At 48.3% G+C, this 16315-nt stretch overlaps 1 protein-coding gene across 1 annotated transcript in view; it reads left to right on the top strand.

Moving 5' to 3' along the window:
- HS3ST3B1 (heparan sulfate-glucosamine 3-sulfotransferase 3B1) overlaps nucleotides 1–12942 on the top strand; it is a 46093-nt gene extending 33151 nt beyond the window's left edge. The window contains exon 2 of the mRNA XM_040245938.1: nucleotides 9142–12942. Within this exon, the coding sequence (XP_040101872.1) occupies nucleotides 9142–9760 (619 nt within the window). The 3' untranslated portion in view covers nucleotides 9761–12942. The remainder of the gene's footprint in view (nucleotides 1–9141) is intronic.
- The last annotated feature ends 3373 nt before the right edge of the window (nucleotides 12943–16315 follow it).

The following is a 16315-nucleotide window of genomic DNA, read 5'->3' as shown; positions in this document are numbered from 1 at the left end:
CACTGCGCTGGCCTCTCTTGTGGAGCACGGGCTCTGCAGGGCGCATGGGCTCCAGTAGTTGTGGCTCCCAGGCTCGGCTGCTCCGTTGCACAGGTGGTGCCAGTTTCCAGACCAGGGATTGAAGCCACGTCCCCTGCACTGGCAGGTGGATTCCTAATCACTGGACAGACAAGGAAGCCCCTCTCCCCAGTTTTTCTTTTGAAAATGATTTAACTCCAGAGCACCCAGTGCCCGCTGAAGCCTGGGGACATGTCCCCCTGCCTCCCCGCACCCCCCCCCCACCTGTCAACATTGTCGCCTCCTGGACTGTCAGCAGCTTTGCTCTTTTCCTCCAGGCAGCATCCCTTCCCCTCCATGCCCCCAGCAGCCCTTTCTGCCCTTTACAAGTTGGCCACTTGTGTGCTTCCCTGGCCTCAGTGAAGGGAAGTTGAGGCACTCAGCTAACCTCAGCCTAACTCCCTCCCCTGCGGAACAGGCGGAGCAGTGGGCCTCTCAGCCCAGGAAGAAAGGCTAAGGTAGGGGCCTGGGCAACTGAGCAGTCAGATCCCAAGAACCCAAGGGCATCCTTTCATAAAAGAAGGCTTGTTATTTTTTGTTTTCTGAGTTTATTTTTTGTCATATCTTTTCAAGGCAGGAAGTTGGAGATTTAGTCCCTAATGCTGCTTACAGGTTAAGGTGTCAGGGACAAACCCCAGGAGGAAAGGGTTTTCTTTCTTCCTGAGTGGTTGGGGGTGATGGAGGCAGCACAGAATGCAAAGGTGCCGTGACCCCAGCATCCCAGGAGGAGCCCTCGGCCCGGAGTTGCAGGGGAAGGCGAGAGTACGGAAAAGACTCGCATGAGCATGGTGCACCAGTGCTGGTGGCCCAGGCTGAGGACACGAGTGTGCATGACCCCGTCCTTCCCGAGGAGGAAGCCACTGCCACAGACAGGAAGAGGACAGACAGGATCTCAACCTTCTTCTTTTTTTTTTTAAGCAGTTTTAGGTTCATTGCAAAATCAAGCTGAAAGGGCAGAGTTCTGGAAACCAAGCATGGGCATTCAAACTGGGGTTCTAGAACATTCCCATGTGCTTCCTGCTCCCCCTCAAGCACAGCCTCCCCTACCATCGACACCCCCCGTCAGAGCAGTCCACTGGTCACGACGAGCTCATACTGACACATCAGGCATCATCACGCCAAGTCCACGGTTCACAGCAGGCTCCACCCTTGGTGAGCTGCGTTCTGTGGACTTGACTGTGTGACATGTTGCCATGTGTCCATCACGATGGTATCGTTCAGGGTGTTCTCACCCCTCTGTGCTCTGTTCAGCGTCCTACTCCCTGCATCCCTGGGATCCCAGGGCTTTTGAGTTTTGCAGCTGATATTTGCGACTTAACAGATATTTTTTAAAAAATGGCACCTTATTTGTTTAACCCTTCTAAGGGGGGGGATATCCCTACTTCCCACACCGATTTGGGACTGTGAGAGGAGGTTTAACTATTTACTATCTGTTTGCAGGGTGGGAGGAGAGATATAACCTTCCTAGAGATGCTGATTATTCTGTTTGTAAAGGTTTCTCCTGGCTGCACTGTGGGCTTTTGAGCTCTCAGAGGCTGGATGTGGGCTTTGAAAGTGAAAGTGTTAGTCACTCAGTCATTTCTGACTCTTCAGTGACCCTATGGACTGTAGCTTGCCAGGTTCCTCTGTCCATGAATTCTCGAGGCAAGGATACTGGAGTGGGTAGCCATTTCCTTCTCCCAGGGATCTTCCCAATTCAGGGATCAAACCCACGTTCCCCGCAATGCAGGCGGATTCTTTGCCATTTGAGCCACCAGGATGTGGGCTTTGGGAACAGCTAAAGGTGATGTGGCATCATTGCTTCCTGGCCTGTCCTCCCCACCCTGAGTTTGACCTCAAGGCAGTTTATCAGAATTTGACCTCCTCCGTGGTACTGATTTACAGACCAGGAAGCCAAGGACGCAGGGATGTGGGGGTGGGGTGGAGGATGGAGACAAGCTAGTTAGGAGCCAGAACTAGAAGACAGACAGCGACCTGGAAACAACTTGTAGCTTCTTCTTCTCTTAAAGCAACAGTAAATAGATTTGTGATGTCAAAATGTCTGAGTCTATTGACCATTTTCTCTTCTCAATCAATATTTCCGTCCCAATGGTATCAGCACAAGGATTTGGGCAGCCTAGGGCCATTTGTAAGGGGATTTGCCTTGTGCACAGAGTTCGATTTTTGATTTTGATGGAAAGGAGCAGTGGAAGAGAAGGAGTGAGGAGTGATGGAACTGAGCTGGATCAGGTCTGTGATGCTGGCTGTTAGACAATTCTGTGCATTTGTCCAAAGGCATAGAACTGGACAGAATGATGATTTGTGTATGTAGGTTAAAAAGTAGGTTCTAAAAAGGAAGAAAAAAGATCTTTATTGGAGGTCAGGAAACATGAGACTATTTCTTTTATTTATTTTTTTAAATTGGAGTATAGTTGATTTACAACTAATTTATGTTAGTTTCAGGTATGCAGCAAAGGGATTTAGTTATACATATACCTGTCTCTATTCTTCAGATTCTTTTCTCATATAGATCATTATAGAATATTGAGTAGCATTCCCTGTGCTATCCAGCAGGTACTTCTTTATCTATTTTATCTATACTAGTGTGTGTATATATATATACATATATGATGTTTCTGGAACCAAACAAAGAGATCATCCTCCCCTCTTTCTAGTTTTTGTCAGTCCCAGAGGGACCTGGGCCCACCCCACCCCATTGTGGCTTGCAGCTTTGTCTGCTCTCTGAAGTTCAAGTTCATTCACTTCCATCATCTGTTTTGAGTCAGTGTCTCAGCATCTGTTTGGCTGTAGTGTGGTGGGTTACACCCATCTCAATAATCTTCCTCTTTTTTCTTGCGTAACTTGCCAGTTCCAACAATAAGTTCACTTGCTGGACTCTGGGAGCCGACATGCCATCCAAAGAAAGAAAAGCAGAAAAAGAAAATTAGGGCAACATTGGCTGCTGAAGAACATCAGAATTACAAGGCTTTTAGAACTTGTCTGGTTCATTCAAATTTCCTCCGCCTGTTGGCTTGAAGGTTTGTTTTTAAGAGTCTGCTTTCCGAGGTAATGCATAAGACCCTGTCGCGACTTGGGCTGTTCATTGTAAACGCTGGGCTTCTCCAAAGCCCGTGACTGCCATGCTCCTCGGGAGGCTGAGTCCACAGGTCGGCTCTCAGCTACTCCTGAGTCTGGCGAAGGCACAGGTGCAGGTGAGCGCCCAGACCCGGGGCTGAGATTCTACATCCTCAAACCCGACTCTAGACATCCTCTTGGTTCACCTGCCACAAGCCTGTGAAAGAGGAAACGGCCCAGTGGTCGTTTTGACCTCAATTCATCTTAGTTTCATGAGCTTTTCAAAAATGAAGAGACCTTAGTTTCATTTTAAGCCATGAATTTGGCAAAAGCATAAATCGGATGATTCGGGGCTTGTACTATTCTTTACCTGTTTGTTTTTTCCTTTCCTCTGTTTATGTTGATATTATCTAACTTCAGATGATGAAAGAGTTAGATGCGTCTTAGTCTCTCATCACATGGGTTTCTTCTAGTTCTTTCAGTGTGCCTCATTTGTTTCAGTGAGAGCCTGATTTGTGTTTGATGATTAGCTCGGTGTAGTGTGTGTGTAGTGTGTGTGTGTGTGTGTGTGTGCATCTCTGTGCATCTGCACACATGCATGTCTTTGTTGTTTAGTTGCTCAGTCATGTCTGACTCTTTGTGACCCCCATGGACTGTAGCCTGCCAGCCTCCTTTGTCCAGGGGATCTTCCTGACCTTGGGATCAAACCTGTGTCTCACGCATTGGCAGGTGGGGCAACACCTTCCCTTTGGGGCCTGGTCTGCTTTGGTGGGGAGGATATGACCCCAAGTTCTCTAGACTTCACTCTAGGAATTTGGTTCAAATCCTACCTTGGATTAGCTGAACAGCTTTTGTTCTGTTAACAGTATTGTTTTCTTGATTTTTTTCCACCATGGGGGTCTCCATCACCACCCAGCACCATGCCCCCCCCCAACAGGTGCACAGGGCATCCGCAGAATAAGAGGCTGAAGTGCAGGGCAGCTGCCAGGCTCATAGATGCCCCAGGGTGACAACTTCCAGCCTGGTTGCAGGGTGGCATCATCAGAGAGATTCCCCTGTCAGGGCCCCACCCACAGGGGCCTGATTCTGTGGGTCTAGGACGGGGTCCGGGCATCCAGCACCCTCAGCATCAAGGCTGAATCCCGCCACCGCCGAGGGGCCCATCGCTTTCTTTTGAGTTTCCTGAAACATGTTGAAAGCCTGAAATACCTGCCGCAAATCTTCCAGTTTCCCAGGTTCCTGGTCCGTGGTCCAGGTCTTTGAGGGCCCTGATGCTCCCAGACTGGTCATCCTCAGGCCTGAATGTCATGGGTGTCACCTGAAACCTCTGTTTAGCATCTGTTCTTCTTGTCCTGAGGATGGGTGGGTGGGAGCATGCATCTTCCTGAGACTTGCCTCAGAGAGACCTCCAGGTCCACTGGCTTCATAAGCAACCTGGGGAATGTGTGCCAGGTGTGAAAGAGTGTCCCTTCCTGCCCACGAGGTGGAGAGGGGAGGATGGGGTGGCGGGGGGCGGCCTCTGGCAGGAGGAACTACTGTTCCATCCTGTCCTGACCCCCCGGCCTCATCCTATGCAGTTAACAGCAAGCGTGTGTGAGCCTAAGACATCTATTGTTTCGAAATCTGACTCATCTTTGAACAATTACGATCGTAGTCATGTGATTCTAGCCCTGGAATACCTATTATTAAGATGCTAATCTCCAAATGAGAAGAAGAAATACAGATCTCTTTAAAGAAAGGACAGGTGTGTAGCTCTTTGTACATTTCATCATAGTAGGAAAAACGCAGAAGGCTGGGTGGAGGAGGTGTGGTGATGGGGGTATCAGAGGGCCCGACTCCGGGTCTCAGCTCTTGGCCTACTGGCAGCGGGTGACCCTCCCCGTCAGCCCCAGCTCCCTCCTCAGTAGGTTGGGGCTGGCAGTACCCCCTCGAAGGCTTGTGCGCGAGGGATTAGGTGAGGCGCAGTATGTGAAGTTTCTCTGAGAGCCCCAAAGCGCTGCCTAGATTATTAGCTGCGGCTATCAGTTATTAGGAAACTGGCTTTCCTAATGAGCTGCTCAATTTAACTGCAACCTACCTGCTGGCTTGCGAGGCCCGCCTGTGGCTGGAGCCACCACTGGAGGGGTCACTGGGGTGAGCTGCAGGGCCCACGTAAGGGGGGTCACCCTAGGCCATATCTCCATCTTTTCTTCTTGGAGCCACTCCTGTGCCCAGAGAGGTTCTGAGAGTCCGGACAGAAGAGCCTGGCCAGTGAAGGATGGGAGTGGCAGGAAGCTGGGCCCAGGAAGTGAATGGAAAAGGGCTTCACTCCAGGACCAGGGGTGCCGGGAAGCAGAGGGGGTGGAGGGTGACAGAAGAGCTGACAGAGGCAAGAACAGGGTCTTGCCTCTAACTGCCCGGAAGGGTCAACAGCACACTTCTTGGGCCATGCTGGGGAGGTGCCCCACTCTGTCTGAGCCCAGGCCTCGGGACCAGGGGAGAGGAGGAAAAATAATTTTCCCTCCTCCCTTCTAGGTTCTTAGCTGAGACACCCCCACCCCACCCCAGCTCCCTGTAATAAAAGACAGTCAACAGAAGAAAAAAAAAAACAAGTTTAATAACATGTGTCCCTCCTGTGTACAAGGGAGATACCCAGGAAACCTGAGCGAGTCTTGGAAACAGCCCAAGCCTCCATCTTAAATGCCATCTCCAGCTGGAGACAAAAGGTTTTTAGAAGGGGGAGGCCAGTTCTGGGAGGTGGTGAGGAAAAGTCCAGAAGATAAGGGCACAGCTGTTGGGCAGACTTAACTCCATGGATACGAGATTCTGGAGATATAGCCAGTCTTCTCCTCCTGGTATAGACAGGAAGACACTCTTGATATTCAGTTGCTCAGTCGTGTCTGACTCTGTGACCCCGTGGACTGCAGCACACCAGGCTTCCCTGTCCTTCACTGTCTCTCGGAATTTGCTCAGACTCATGTCCACTGAGTCTATGATGCCATGCAACCATCTTATCCTCTGTTACCCTCTTCTCCTCCTGCCTTCAGTCTTTCCCAGCATTTCCCTTATAAATATAAATGTCTCTTACTAAAAGTTAGCATTCACTGGTTTTCAGAGCTTTTCAATGTCCATTGTTTCTTAAAAATAATCAGCCTAAAATAATCCTTAACCCAAAGAGACATATTTCTTGTGGCTTATTCTACTCCCCTCCCCCTGCCATAGAAATGCACCTGGAAACCCATTGAGAGGACTCAGGGAGCACCTGCTGAAATGATGGAGAATCCCGTAGCATATTCACCCATTAGCTGCTCTGTGTCCACACCACGCACGCCCAGGGGAAGGTGGCTGTGGAGCCTGCAGTGAACAGGGACTGAGACTCGGTGTCAGCAGTTCCCCAGCTGTTATTGATAAACAGAGAAGTCTTAAGACCCTGAGTGCTTGTTGACATCTGTGTGCAACCTCTGGACTGTCCTAGGGAGACGGGGTCCTTTGGAGCCTATACTGCAGCGTGGCAGGGGGTCACCCAAGAATCTGACCCCAGTCCAGGGATGCATTATGGCTGAGTAGGCTGTGCCTTTGAACTGTAAGATGGTGACCATTTCCTGTTCCTTTTCTGTTCTTCCTGGTATGGGCTCTCTCACTTGGCCATTTTGTTCCATGATCGCCAGGCCCTTGTTTAGGGATGTCAAGGGGATGCACGCAGAAAAGGTTCAGAGGTGGTTCTGGAGCCCAGGTGGGTAGAGAGCCACGTCCACTCTTCCTGAAGCTTTGCTTGTCCCAGGGGCATCCCCGTGGCTCCTCTGCAGGTGAACCAAGGGAGTGACCAGTCCCTGCGTGCAAGCCTTGCCTCCTTGCACCCTTTCCCTGACTCTGTCAACAGTAGGGAACTGACAACCTTTCTTTGGCACCGATCAGCTCCCAGGCTTGGTCCCAAGGAGAAACCCTGGGTGGTGGACATCATCCTTTTTCTCACGGACCAATTGAGAAAATGGAGACATGGACAGGTGAGGGGCACACACCTCAGTCCACGGGATGCTGAGAGTCAGACCAGGGGCTGGACTTCAGCGCCTGTGCTTGGTCACTCAGACCCTCTGCAGACAGAGCCCAAACCCGCCTCATGTGCATGGCCCTGGAGAACGTGGCGGGTGGGGTTTTCTTCAGTCATAGGGATAGCACTTGGATTTTGACTATTGAACCCTTTCTTGTAGACTTGGTTTAGATGTACGTGGCTGAACACAGGGAAAAAATTCAGACTTAATCAGACTCGACCTGCTTTTGAGGGAAACGCAGAATAAGTTGAGAGCCGGGCCCTCTTTAATCCTTCATCGAATTAGCCTGATGACAGGGCTACCTTCATCTAAGTGGTAAATGGGCAAAGTGGGTCAATCCAGCTTTAGCTTAAGCTGGGGCTGGTTGCAGGGTTGCGGGGCCACCCCCCATCAGGGAGAAGCCTGCTTCCTCTAATTTGCTGTGAAGGAGGAGTCTGTTGCCCTTTCTTGCTCGTGTGATAGAGTTTATATCATCATTTCTATAAACATCTCTGTAAAGCAATTTTGGTCTCAGTAGATTAGGGACGGCTTGAAGCTGGGCGTTTAGAATATCCGGAGTGTTAGTTGCTCAGTCACGTCTGACCCTTTGCGACCCCATGGACTGCAGCCTGCTAGACTTTCCTGTCCTCCACTATCTCCTGGAGTTTGCTCAAGTTCTGCCTGTGTAGTTACATTTAAATTATGTGGCAATAAATAAATATCATACAAGTCTCTCTCTCCCTTTAAAAATATTTATTAACTTACTTATTTTGGCTGTACCGGGTCTTAGTTGTGGCATGTGGACCCTTCATTTCCTGACCAGGGATCAAGCCCAGCACCCCTGCACTGGCAGCGAGGAGTGAGTCTTAGCCACTGGACCACTAGGGAAGTCCCTGTCTCTTTTTAAATTATTGGAGGATAATTGCTTTACAGTATTGTGTTGGTTTCTGCCATGTATCAGCATGAATCAGCTATAGGCATTCACAGGTCCCTTCCCTCTTGAACCTCCCTCCCACCTCCCACCCCATCCTACCCCTCTAGGCTGTCACTGAGTTTGAGCTCCCTGCATCATACACCAGGGATCTATAAAAAAATAGAATTCCACCAGCTAGCTATAAAATGGAATCTGAAACAGTTTTGGAGGCTTCTAGAGTTGTGTCTCAGCAAATTCTCTCTTCACATCAGTTTATACTTCATCGGACTCCTCCCGATTTTTTGGCAGCTATGTGCCTCGAGGCCTTCAGGGATGTCTTTCACAGTGAAGGCGTTTGGCCAGTGGTCACTGTGGCGATGCTAGTACACCCTGACTGGCTCAGGGGACATTTTCCTTCTTGTGTCTACCGGGCTTTTGTCCCAACGTGATAAGCAGAGCAAGGCAGGGAAGTGAGGACACGTGGACACCAAAATCTCTGGGCGCTCCAGGTGATATTATTTTGAAAGGCACGTATCCAGAGGCCAGAGGTCTCTGTGTTCTGAAGTCAGATATTCTGGGCCATCTAAAAGCTGGATTACCCCCACCCCCCACCCAAAATAAGGGAGAGGTGACACTGGGAGAAGATATCAGAGAAGGTCGAATCTTACTCCTTCTGCCCTAAATTAAAGTGCCTTCCCATCTTAGGTGGAGAGCAGCTGGCCTCCAACCTTCAGATGGGACGTACCTATATCTCTTAGCTCTGAAATTCAACTTGCATTTTTTTTTTTTAATGTTTCTACAAACTGAAATTAGATGGAGCCAGGATTAAAAGTGCTGACATTGCCACTCGGTGCTCTGTGATGACCTAGAGGGGTGGGATGGCGGGAAGGGTGGGAAGGAGTCTCAGAGGGAGGGGATACATGGATACATATGGCTGATTCAGGGGTGTTGTACAGCAGAAATTAACGTATTGTAAAGCGGTTAACCTCCAATTAAAAAAACAGAAAAAAAAAAAAAAAGGCAAGAATAGGGAAAAAAAGTATTGCTATTGAGACGTGTGGCCAAAGAGCTGTGACCTCTGACCCGCCCTGGTCTGTTTGCTCCGCGCAGGGACCTGATGCCGAGGACCCTGGAGGGCCAGATCACCATGGAGAAGACGCCCAGCTACTTCGTGACGCGCGAGGCGCCCGCGCGCATCTCGGCCATGTCCAAGGACACCAAGCTCCTGGTGGTGGTCCGGGACCCGGTGACGCGGGCCGTGTCGGACTACACGCAGACGCTCTCCAAGCGGCCCGACATCCCCAGCTTCGAGAGCCTGGCCTTCCGGAACCGCTCGGCGGGCCTGGTGGACCGCTCGTGGAGCGCCATCCAGATCGGCCTGTACGCCGAGCACCTGGAGCGCTGGCTGCGCCACTTCCCCGCCCGCCAGATGCTCTTCGTGAGCGGCGAGCGCCTGGTGCGCGACCCGGCCGGCGAGCTGGGCCGCGTGCAGGACTTCCTGGGCCTCAAGCGCATCATCTCGGACAAGCACTTCTACTTCAACCAGACCAAGGGCTTCCCCTGCCTCAAGAAGGCGGAGGGCAGCGGCCGCCCCCACTGCCTGGGCAAGACCAAGGGCAGACCCCACCCCGAGATCGACGCGCAGGTGCTGCGGCAGCTGCGGGATTTCTACCGGCCCTTCAACCGCAAGTTCTACCAGATGACGGGCCACGACTTCGGCTGGGACTGATGGCACCCTCTTGGGCGTAGGAAATATTGAGAGAGATTATATGTATGTAAAATGTACAGAAATCTATTTTATAATAATTTATTTTTAATTCCTAAGCAATTAATTCACTAAGCTGCCTAGCCACACTCTTTTAGAGAGTCACGTAATCTGTTAACATTCCAAAGTGTTTTCTAATATTTTCTTGTCCTCACAATGGATGGTGCTTCCATTTTTTTTCCCCTCCTTTGAGTTTCCTTTCTACCCATTGTATTTAAAGAAAAGCACAACTTGAGATTTTTGTTGTTACGGGTATGCAGCCTTCGATCGCTGTCTGGGTGCATTTGTCCTCTCCTTGTTCTGAAACTCCGGTTTCCCTGGCTGCCTGGCCACCTCTGGGAGCTCTGAGAAGACAGACTGCCCTGTGGCAGCTTCCTCGGCCACTTTCTGACACGTCCCAGGGCGCAGACTACAGATCACAGTGCTAGGTCTGCCCACCCCCTCACACACACCCCCTCAAGTCCACTCAGCACCGGGGAGAATCGCTACTTTGGCAGGGACATCCATGTCCTCTTAGAGCCTGCTGGTGAGGGGTCAAGTTCATGGACTTTAGCTTTTGATTTTGAAGGCTGCCCCCTTGCCTCCTCTTCTGCCCCATCCCCAGTTCATCAACCAGCTTGAAGTGTATGCAAATGTCAGCCCCGCCCCCACCCCACCTTTCCCAGGTCCTGTGCTTGGCTGCTGCTTTAGAAATAAAGATGTTCCCTTCTCTTTTGCATGCGAGTGCATCATGCTCTGTTCTCAGGCAGACAGTTTCTGCCTTGACACACCAAAGAACACCCCACCCCACCCCCCGGCTAGCTGAATGACCAGCATGAACCAGGGGTGCTGGGTGTCGAGACCTGAAGGGGTCAGGTGCCTCCCCTCCTGACTCCACCAAGATGCCAGGACCAGCCTGCGTTTGGGGTCTGGAATTCCTCTCCTTGGATTTTCTAGCTCATCTCAGACAACATGGTCTATAGCCAACAGCCAGACAGAACCAGGAGTGGCTCATAAAAAAGAGACTGGGAACGCTGGCCCTGTGTTGCCTGTGACACTTGAGCCTGGGCTGTCTCTTCTAGCCAGGCCCTGGCAGGAGAGATACCAGCCTTGTAGCTGCTGATGTGGAATGCTCTCCTCTGCTTCTCTCTGGAGGGAGCGGTGGGGTGGGAAGGCCGGGGGAGTCATTTGATGCTGACCAGCTCTTGGGTAACTGTATAGCAATATGACATAATAATAGTGTCTTCACTTGATCCTCAGTTTTCTAACCCAGAATGGGAATTGTCATTTGCATTATACTTTCATCAAGGAATATATGGGAAGATGTTGTCAACCTGGTTGGGTTACAATCGTTACAAAGGACACTTTTGTCTGTTCTATGCGATAACTCGCTCGCTAGAGAAACAAAACACTGGTCTTTAAGGGATGTCTTGTGGATAAGCTGGTTTGTCTTTGCCCACGTAGCTAGTTTGTGCTTAGCAGCAAAACTGTCATCCTGTAGGTTGGGTGTAGGAGGATGGACATGGGGTAGGGGCAGGGAGCTATGCATTCCTGAGATGCTGTAATCATTCCATAGCTTTGTTCACCTCTACCAAGCCGAGGTGAACCTGCACTTAGGGGAACACCCATAATCACGGGGTGGTTCTCCCTTCTTGCTGCTTGGGTGTCAGAGACATCCTCATAAGGGTGCTGACTGATCATACATTTCTCCAGTCAGAAAGCTAATTAGAAATAAACCGGAACACCGCCTCTTTTCCGTTACAGTAGAACATGGCTTCAAGTCCGAGTCAGTCCACAACCACCACCTGCTCCTGCCCCATCTGCTTTCTGGCTGCTCTGGTGCCCTGTGTGGCACGTGACGTCCAGTTGCAGAGAAGTTCAGAGAAGGGCTTGCCACAAAGCCGTGGGGGAAATGCACACAAGCTTCCCCTTTCCCTCCGGGTCCCTGCTTGTCTTTTCAAGCTGGACCATTTTTGATTAAGTTGTTTATTCTCTGCCTTAAAACTGAAACAGGAAATCCTCAGCTTGAAGGAGGGTCATTTAGTCATGAACACTGAAGTGAGTCAAGGTTCCATTCTAGGTCAAATCCTTGAATCCAAACAGATGTTGATAATTAGCACTGAAGGACTAGAGTGAGTTTTTCCGTGGAAGACAAATAAATCAGATTTCCTGTGCATCTCTTCCGAGGAGTCTGAGGGCTTGCGGTTTCTGACTGCTCCTGACGGCTCCCAAGGTTACACCCCATCGCGTGATACGTATTACAGGGCCCACATGTCTTCCTCCTGGAGGAGTCAGGCAACACATAAAATCAGGCCTTAACTTTCTTCCTGTTCCAGCCATCTGCAAGACCACCAACTTAACTTTTTCGCTGCTAGAAGGCAAACACCATATCACCTCTTGGCAAATTTTGTCCTAACGCACGTTTGGGGTTTCTTCCAGGTTACAGGAAAAGCTCTGATATTCATGAGGTACTCTTTACTCCACCCAGTGTGTTTAAAAACAAACAAAACTGCTGAGAAAAAAATTGGAGGTTTCTGTTGTTCCTATCTAGCCCACGCTGTCTTTGAGGCATTTGTCCAGGAGTCTGTGAACTTGGTACATGGGACCTGGAAGGTGTTTAGGTACACGGACTTCACCATAAGCATCTAGTTGGAAGATGAAGGAGGAGAAATTGTCTCCTTCCTCCTAGAAAGTCACTCTGAGTGACAGGTACATTATAGACATTGGAGAAACAGAGTTCCAGATTCTACCAGGATATTTTCATAAGAAAGGAAAAATGGAAGAGTCCATTCAACTAGAAACCCTCAGTGTCGAAAAGGCCGAGGTGGAAGTCGATGTCTTTTTCTTTTCAGTTGATCAAGAAAGATGGTCAGTAAAACTTAAAGGTGTGGTTAGATTTTTTTTCACTTTTGTAACATTAATTTATAACTGAGTTTCATTCAACCCAGTAATCTGAAATACTGTGCAAATCCTAGCTGTTTCTGCTATAACCTGGATGTTAGAATAGCCAATATGTACAAAAAGGAAGAAAAAAATTTAAATCAAGTATTTTGTCCTATGTATAACACAAATTAATTTTACACAGAGAAAGATGTTTCTAGGAAAATGAAATTCTGGTAATTCATACTATTTCTTTGTATGAACAAATAAAATATATTTTACCAACTCGTGGGTATTTCAGTGTCTTATTGTGTGTTGTGGATGGACAGGGAGGTGGCGGTTGTTGTTCAGTCACTAAGTCATGTCCAAATCTTTGCAGCCCCATAGACTGCAGAGTGCCAGCCTCCCCTGTCCTCCACTTTCTCCTGGAGTTTGCTCAAATTCACATCCATTGAGTCCGTGATGCTATCTAACCATCGTACCCTCTGGCACCTTCTTCCTTTTTCCTTCAGTCTTTCCCAGCATCAGGGCCCATATCTTTAGCAAACAACCTGTTTTCTTTTAACAAAGCACACCATCTCCATGGTTATATGGATTATTATTTACTACTTGAAAATTCAATTCATTCTTCTACTTGATATTTTTGAATTTTCAATTGAGATTTACTTTCTGGTTGCATTTTATTTTATTGTTATTTTCTAAAAATATTTATTTCTTTGGCTGTGGTCTTATTTGGTCTTAGTTGCGGCATGTGGGATCTGGTTTCCCGACCAAGGATCAAAGCTGGCCCCCTACATCGGGAGACAGAGTCTTAGCCACTGAACCACCCGGGAAGTCCCTCTGGTTGCATTTTAAAGTAGCCGACACTAAGTTAATAAATTAAGGCTCAAGAACCCTGACCTCTTTTTCTTTGTTTGTTTTATAAGGCACTTTACTGAGGCGAGATTGGTATGCAAAAAGCGTGCCTGTCTAACGTATACCACTGGATGAGTTTAGTGTAAGTACACACCCGTGAGACCAATGCTGTAGACATAGCCATCACCTCCAAAAGTTCCCTCCACCACCATTTTTATTTATATTTTTGTTGTAAGAACATTTTACACAAGACCCACCCTCTTAGCAAACTCTTAAGAATTCAATATAGTATTGTTAACTATAGGCACTATGGTGTATATTAGGTGTCTTGGATTTAATTCATTTTGTGGAACTGAAATTTTATTCAATTTAAAAAGGAAAAAAAATAAAAAATAAAAAGGAAACAACAGTTTCAGGTGAATAGCCATTCTCTCATGCCATAAAGAAGCGATCTTAATTAAAAGCATAAATATTAATAGAACAAAAACTAATTGATGCTAATAATTTCTAGTTATGTATAACTCAAACCATGTTTGCCATAAGCTAACCTCTGCTCCTGGCAAAGGTCACGCCTGTTGAAGGCTCGCACTTAACCTGAGATGTGCATCTTGCCATGAAGGAGGGAAGAGACTTGCAGAGGGAATGATTTGCTTACCATTTGGAAAGGCAGTGAGAAGAGCACTCCTCCAAATGGGAGGATGCCTGCTGCTCAGCTAAGAAACAGGTCTCCAGTTAACACTTGGTGTTGAAAAGCCTGCATTTTATAGAGCTCGCTCCTTCAAACCCAGGAGTATGCCACTGGTTGATGTATTCGTGGGTCTTGAGTGCTGACCTGACCTCGCACCCCAGCCCATCAATTTCTTGCTTTTTCTACAGAAAGGTAATAAAAAGGACCTAAAATCTACTCATTAACCTGATGGCACAGTTTAGAGCAGTATTTCTCAAGCTTGGGCAAATACTCGGATGACCTAGAGAGGTCTTAAAAATTACTGACGCTCTAACACACCTCGGAACAATTACATTAGAAACTCTAGGGGACAAGGCCCTGACACTGGTACATTTAAAAAGCTCCCTGAGCTTGGACCTGGAGGGCATTGTGCTTAGTGAAATAAGTCAGACAGAGAAAGACGTCATCTCACTTACGTATGGAATCTAAAACCGGCAAACTTGGAGAAACAGCAGAATGGTGGTTACCAGGGGCTGGGAGTGGAGGAAATGGGGAGATACTGGTCAAAGGGTACAACATTCCAGTTAAAAGCTTGAGTATTTAACATATAGCATGGTGATTATAGCTTATAATACTGTATTCTGTACCTGAAAGTTGCTAAGAAAGCAGATCTTAAAGGTTCTTTCCACAAAACAAAAAAGAAATGGCAGTTATGGGACAGGATAGAGGAGGTCATAGAGTGTAGCCAGTCAGGCTCCTCTGGCCATGGGGTTTTCCAGGCAAGAATACTGGAGTGGGTTGCCATTTCCTCCTCCAAGGGCTCTTCCCCACCCAGGGATCTAACCCAGGTCTCCTGCATGGCAGGTGGATTCTTTACCTTCTGAGCCACTAAGGAAGCCCGGCTGATACAATGGAGGTCATCAAATTGCAATTTAATTAATTAATTAATTTGGCCAGGCCGCATAACCTGGCAGGTGGGATCTTAGTTCCCTGACCAGGGATCTAACCCCATGCCCCTGCAGTGAAAGCGCAGAGTCCTAATCACCGAACCACCAGGGAATTCCCTAAGTTGCAATTTATAAACATATTCAATCAAGACATACACCTTCAACTTACACAATGTTATGTGTTAGTTGTATCTCAATAAGGCTGAAAAAAGTTTTTATAATATGAAAATCTCCCCAACTGACTCTCTTAATATGGAGCCGAGGCTGAGAGCCTTGGTTCTCCATGTGTGTTTCTTGGACCACATCAGCATTCCCTGGGAACTTGATAGACACACAAATCCTCGGGCCGGTATCAGACCTACTGAGTCAGAAGCTCTGGGTTTCACAAGCTTTTCAGATGATTCTGATTCCTGCTAAAGTCTGAAAACCAGCATGTGAGAGCCTAGACTTCAGTTTAACACTGGAGAGCTTGCATTCCTCTTCAGGTACCTTTTCCTCTGCCCTGTGTTCTTTACCGAGAACAGCACTAAGCAATCACCCCTTGGAATTCTGGGTTTTCTCTAAGGGAAAGTCCATCTGGCAGCATTTAAAACAGTGGGCATGCCTGCCTGGCATCCCTCACTCCACTGGGTCCTCTTTGATGGGGCCGCCCTCAAGCTATCATCACTAACCTGTTCCTGCTGCTGCTGACAAGTGCTCAGTTGTGTCCGACTCTTTGTGACCCCATGGTCTGTAGCCCTCCAGGCTCCTCTGTCCTTGGGATTCTCCAGGTAAGAATACCGGTGTGGTTGCTGTGCCCTCCTCCAGGGGATCTTCCCAACCCAGGGATGGAAACCTGGTCTCTTATGTCTCTTGCATTGACAGGTGGATTCTTTATTACTAGTGCCATCTGGAAAGCCTGACCTGTCCCTGAAACTGTCCAAAAGTGGGATGACAGATTATCATCAGGGATTTTTAAAAAAGAGAGCTCAAATCCTTGAAATCCCTAATGTCACCTTCCAGTCTTGATTCAGTCTTCCCAATATATTTCTGGCACTTGGTATGGGATCTATTGTTATTTCTCCTTATCCTTCACAACTGAATACACAGTTGACTTCCTCAGGGGCTGATGGGGCATTCAAAGTGGAAAATTCCCCCAGGGTCACCTTCTCAATTACAAGAAGCTCATCTGAACAGACAATGTCCTTCACT

Source organism: Oryx dammah, unplaced genomic scaffold (assembly GCF_014754425.2).
Source record: "Oryx dammah isolate SB20612 unplaced genomic scaffold, SCBI_Odam_1.1 HiC_scaffold_8, whole genome shotgun sequence".
NCBI classification, from domain to species: Eukaryota; Metazoa; Chordata; class Mammalia; order Artiodactyla; family Bovidae; genus Oryx; species Oryx dammah.
Note: the sequence above shows the minus strand (reverse complement) of the source record. Positions and strands in the feature narration are given on the sequence as shown.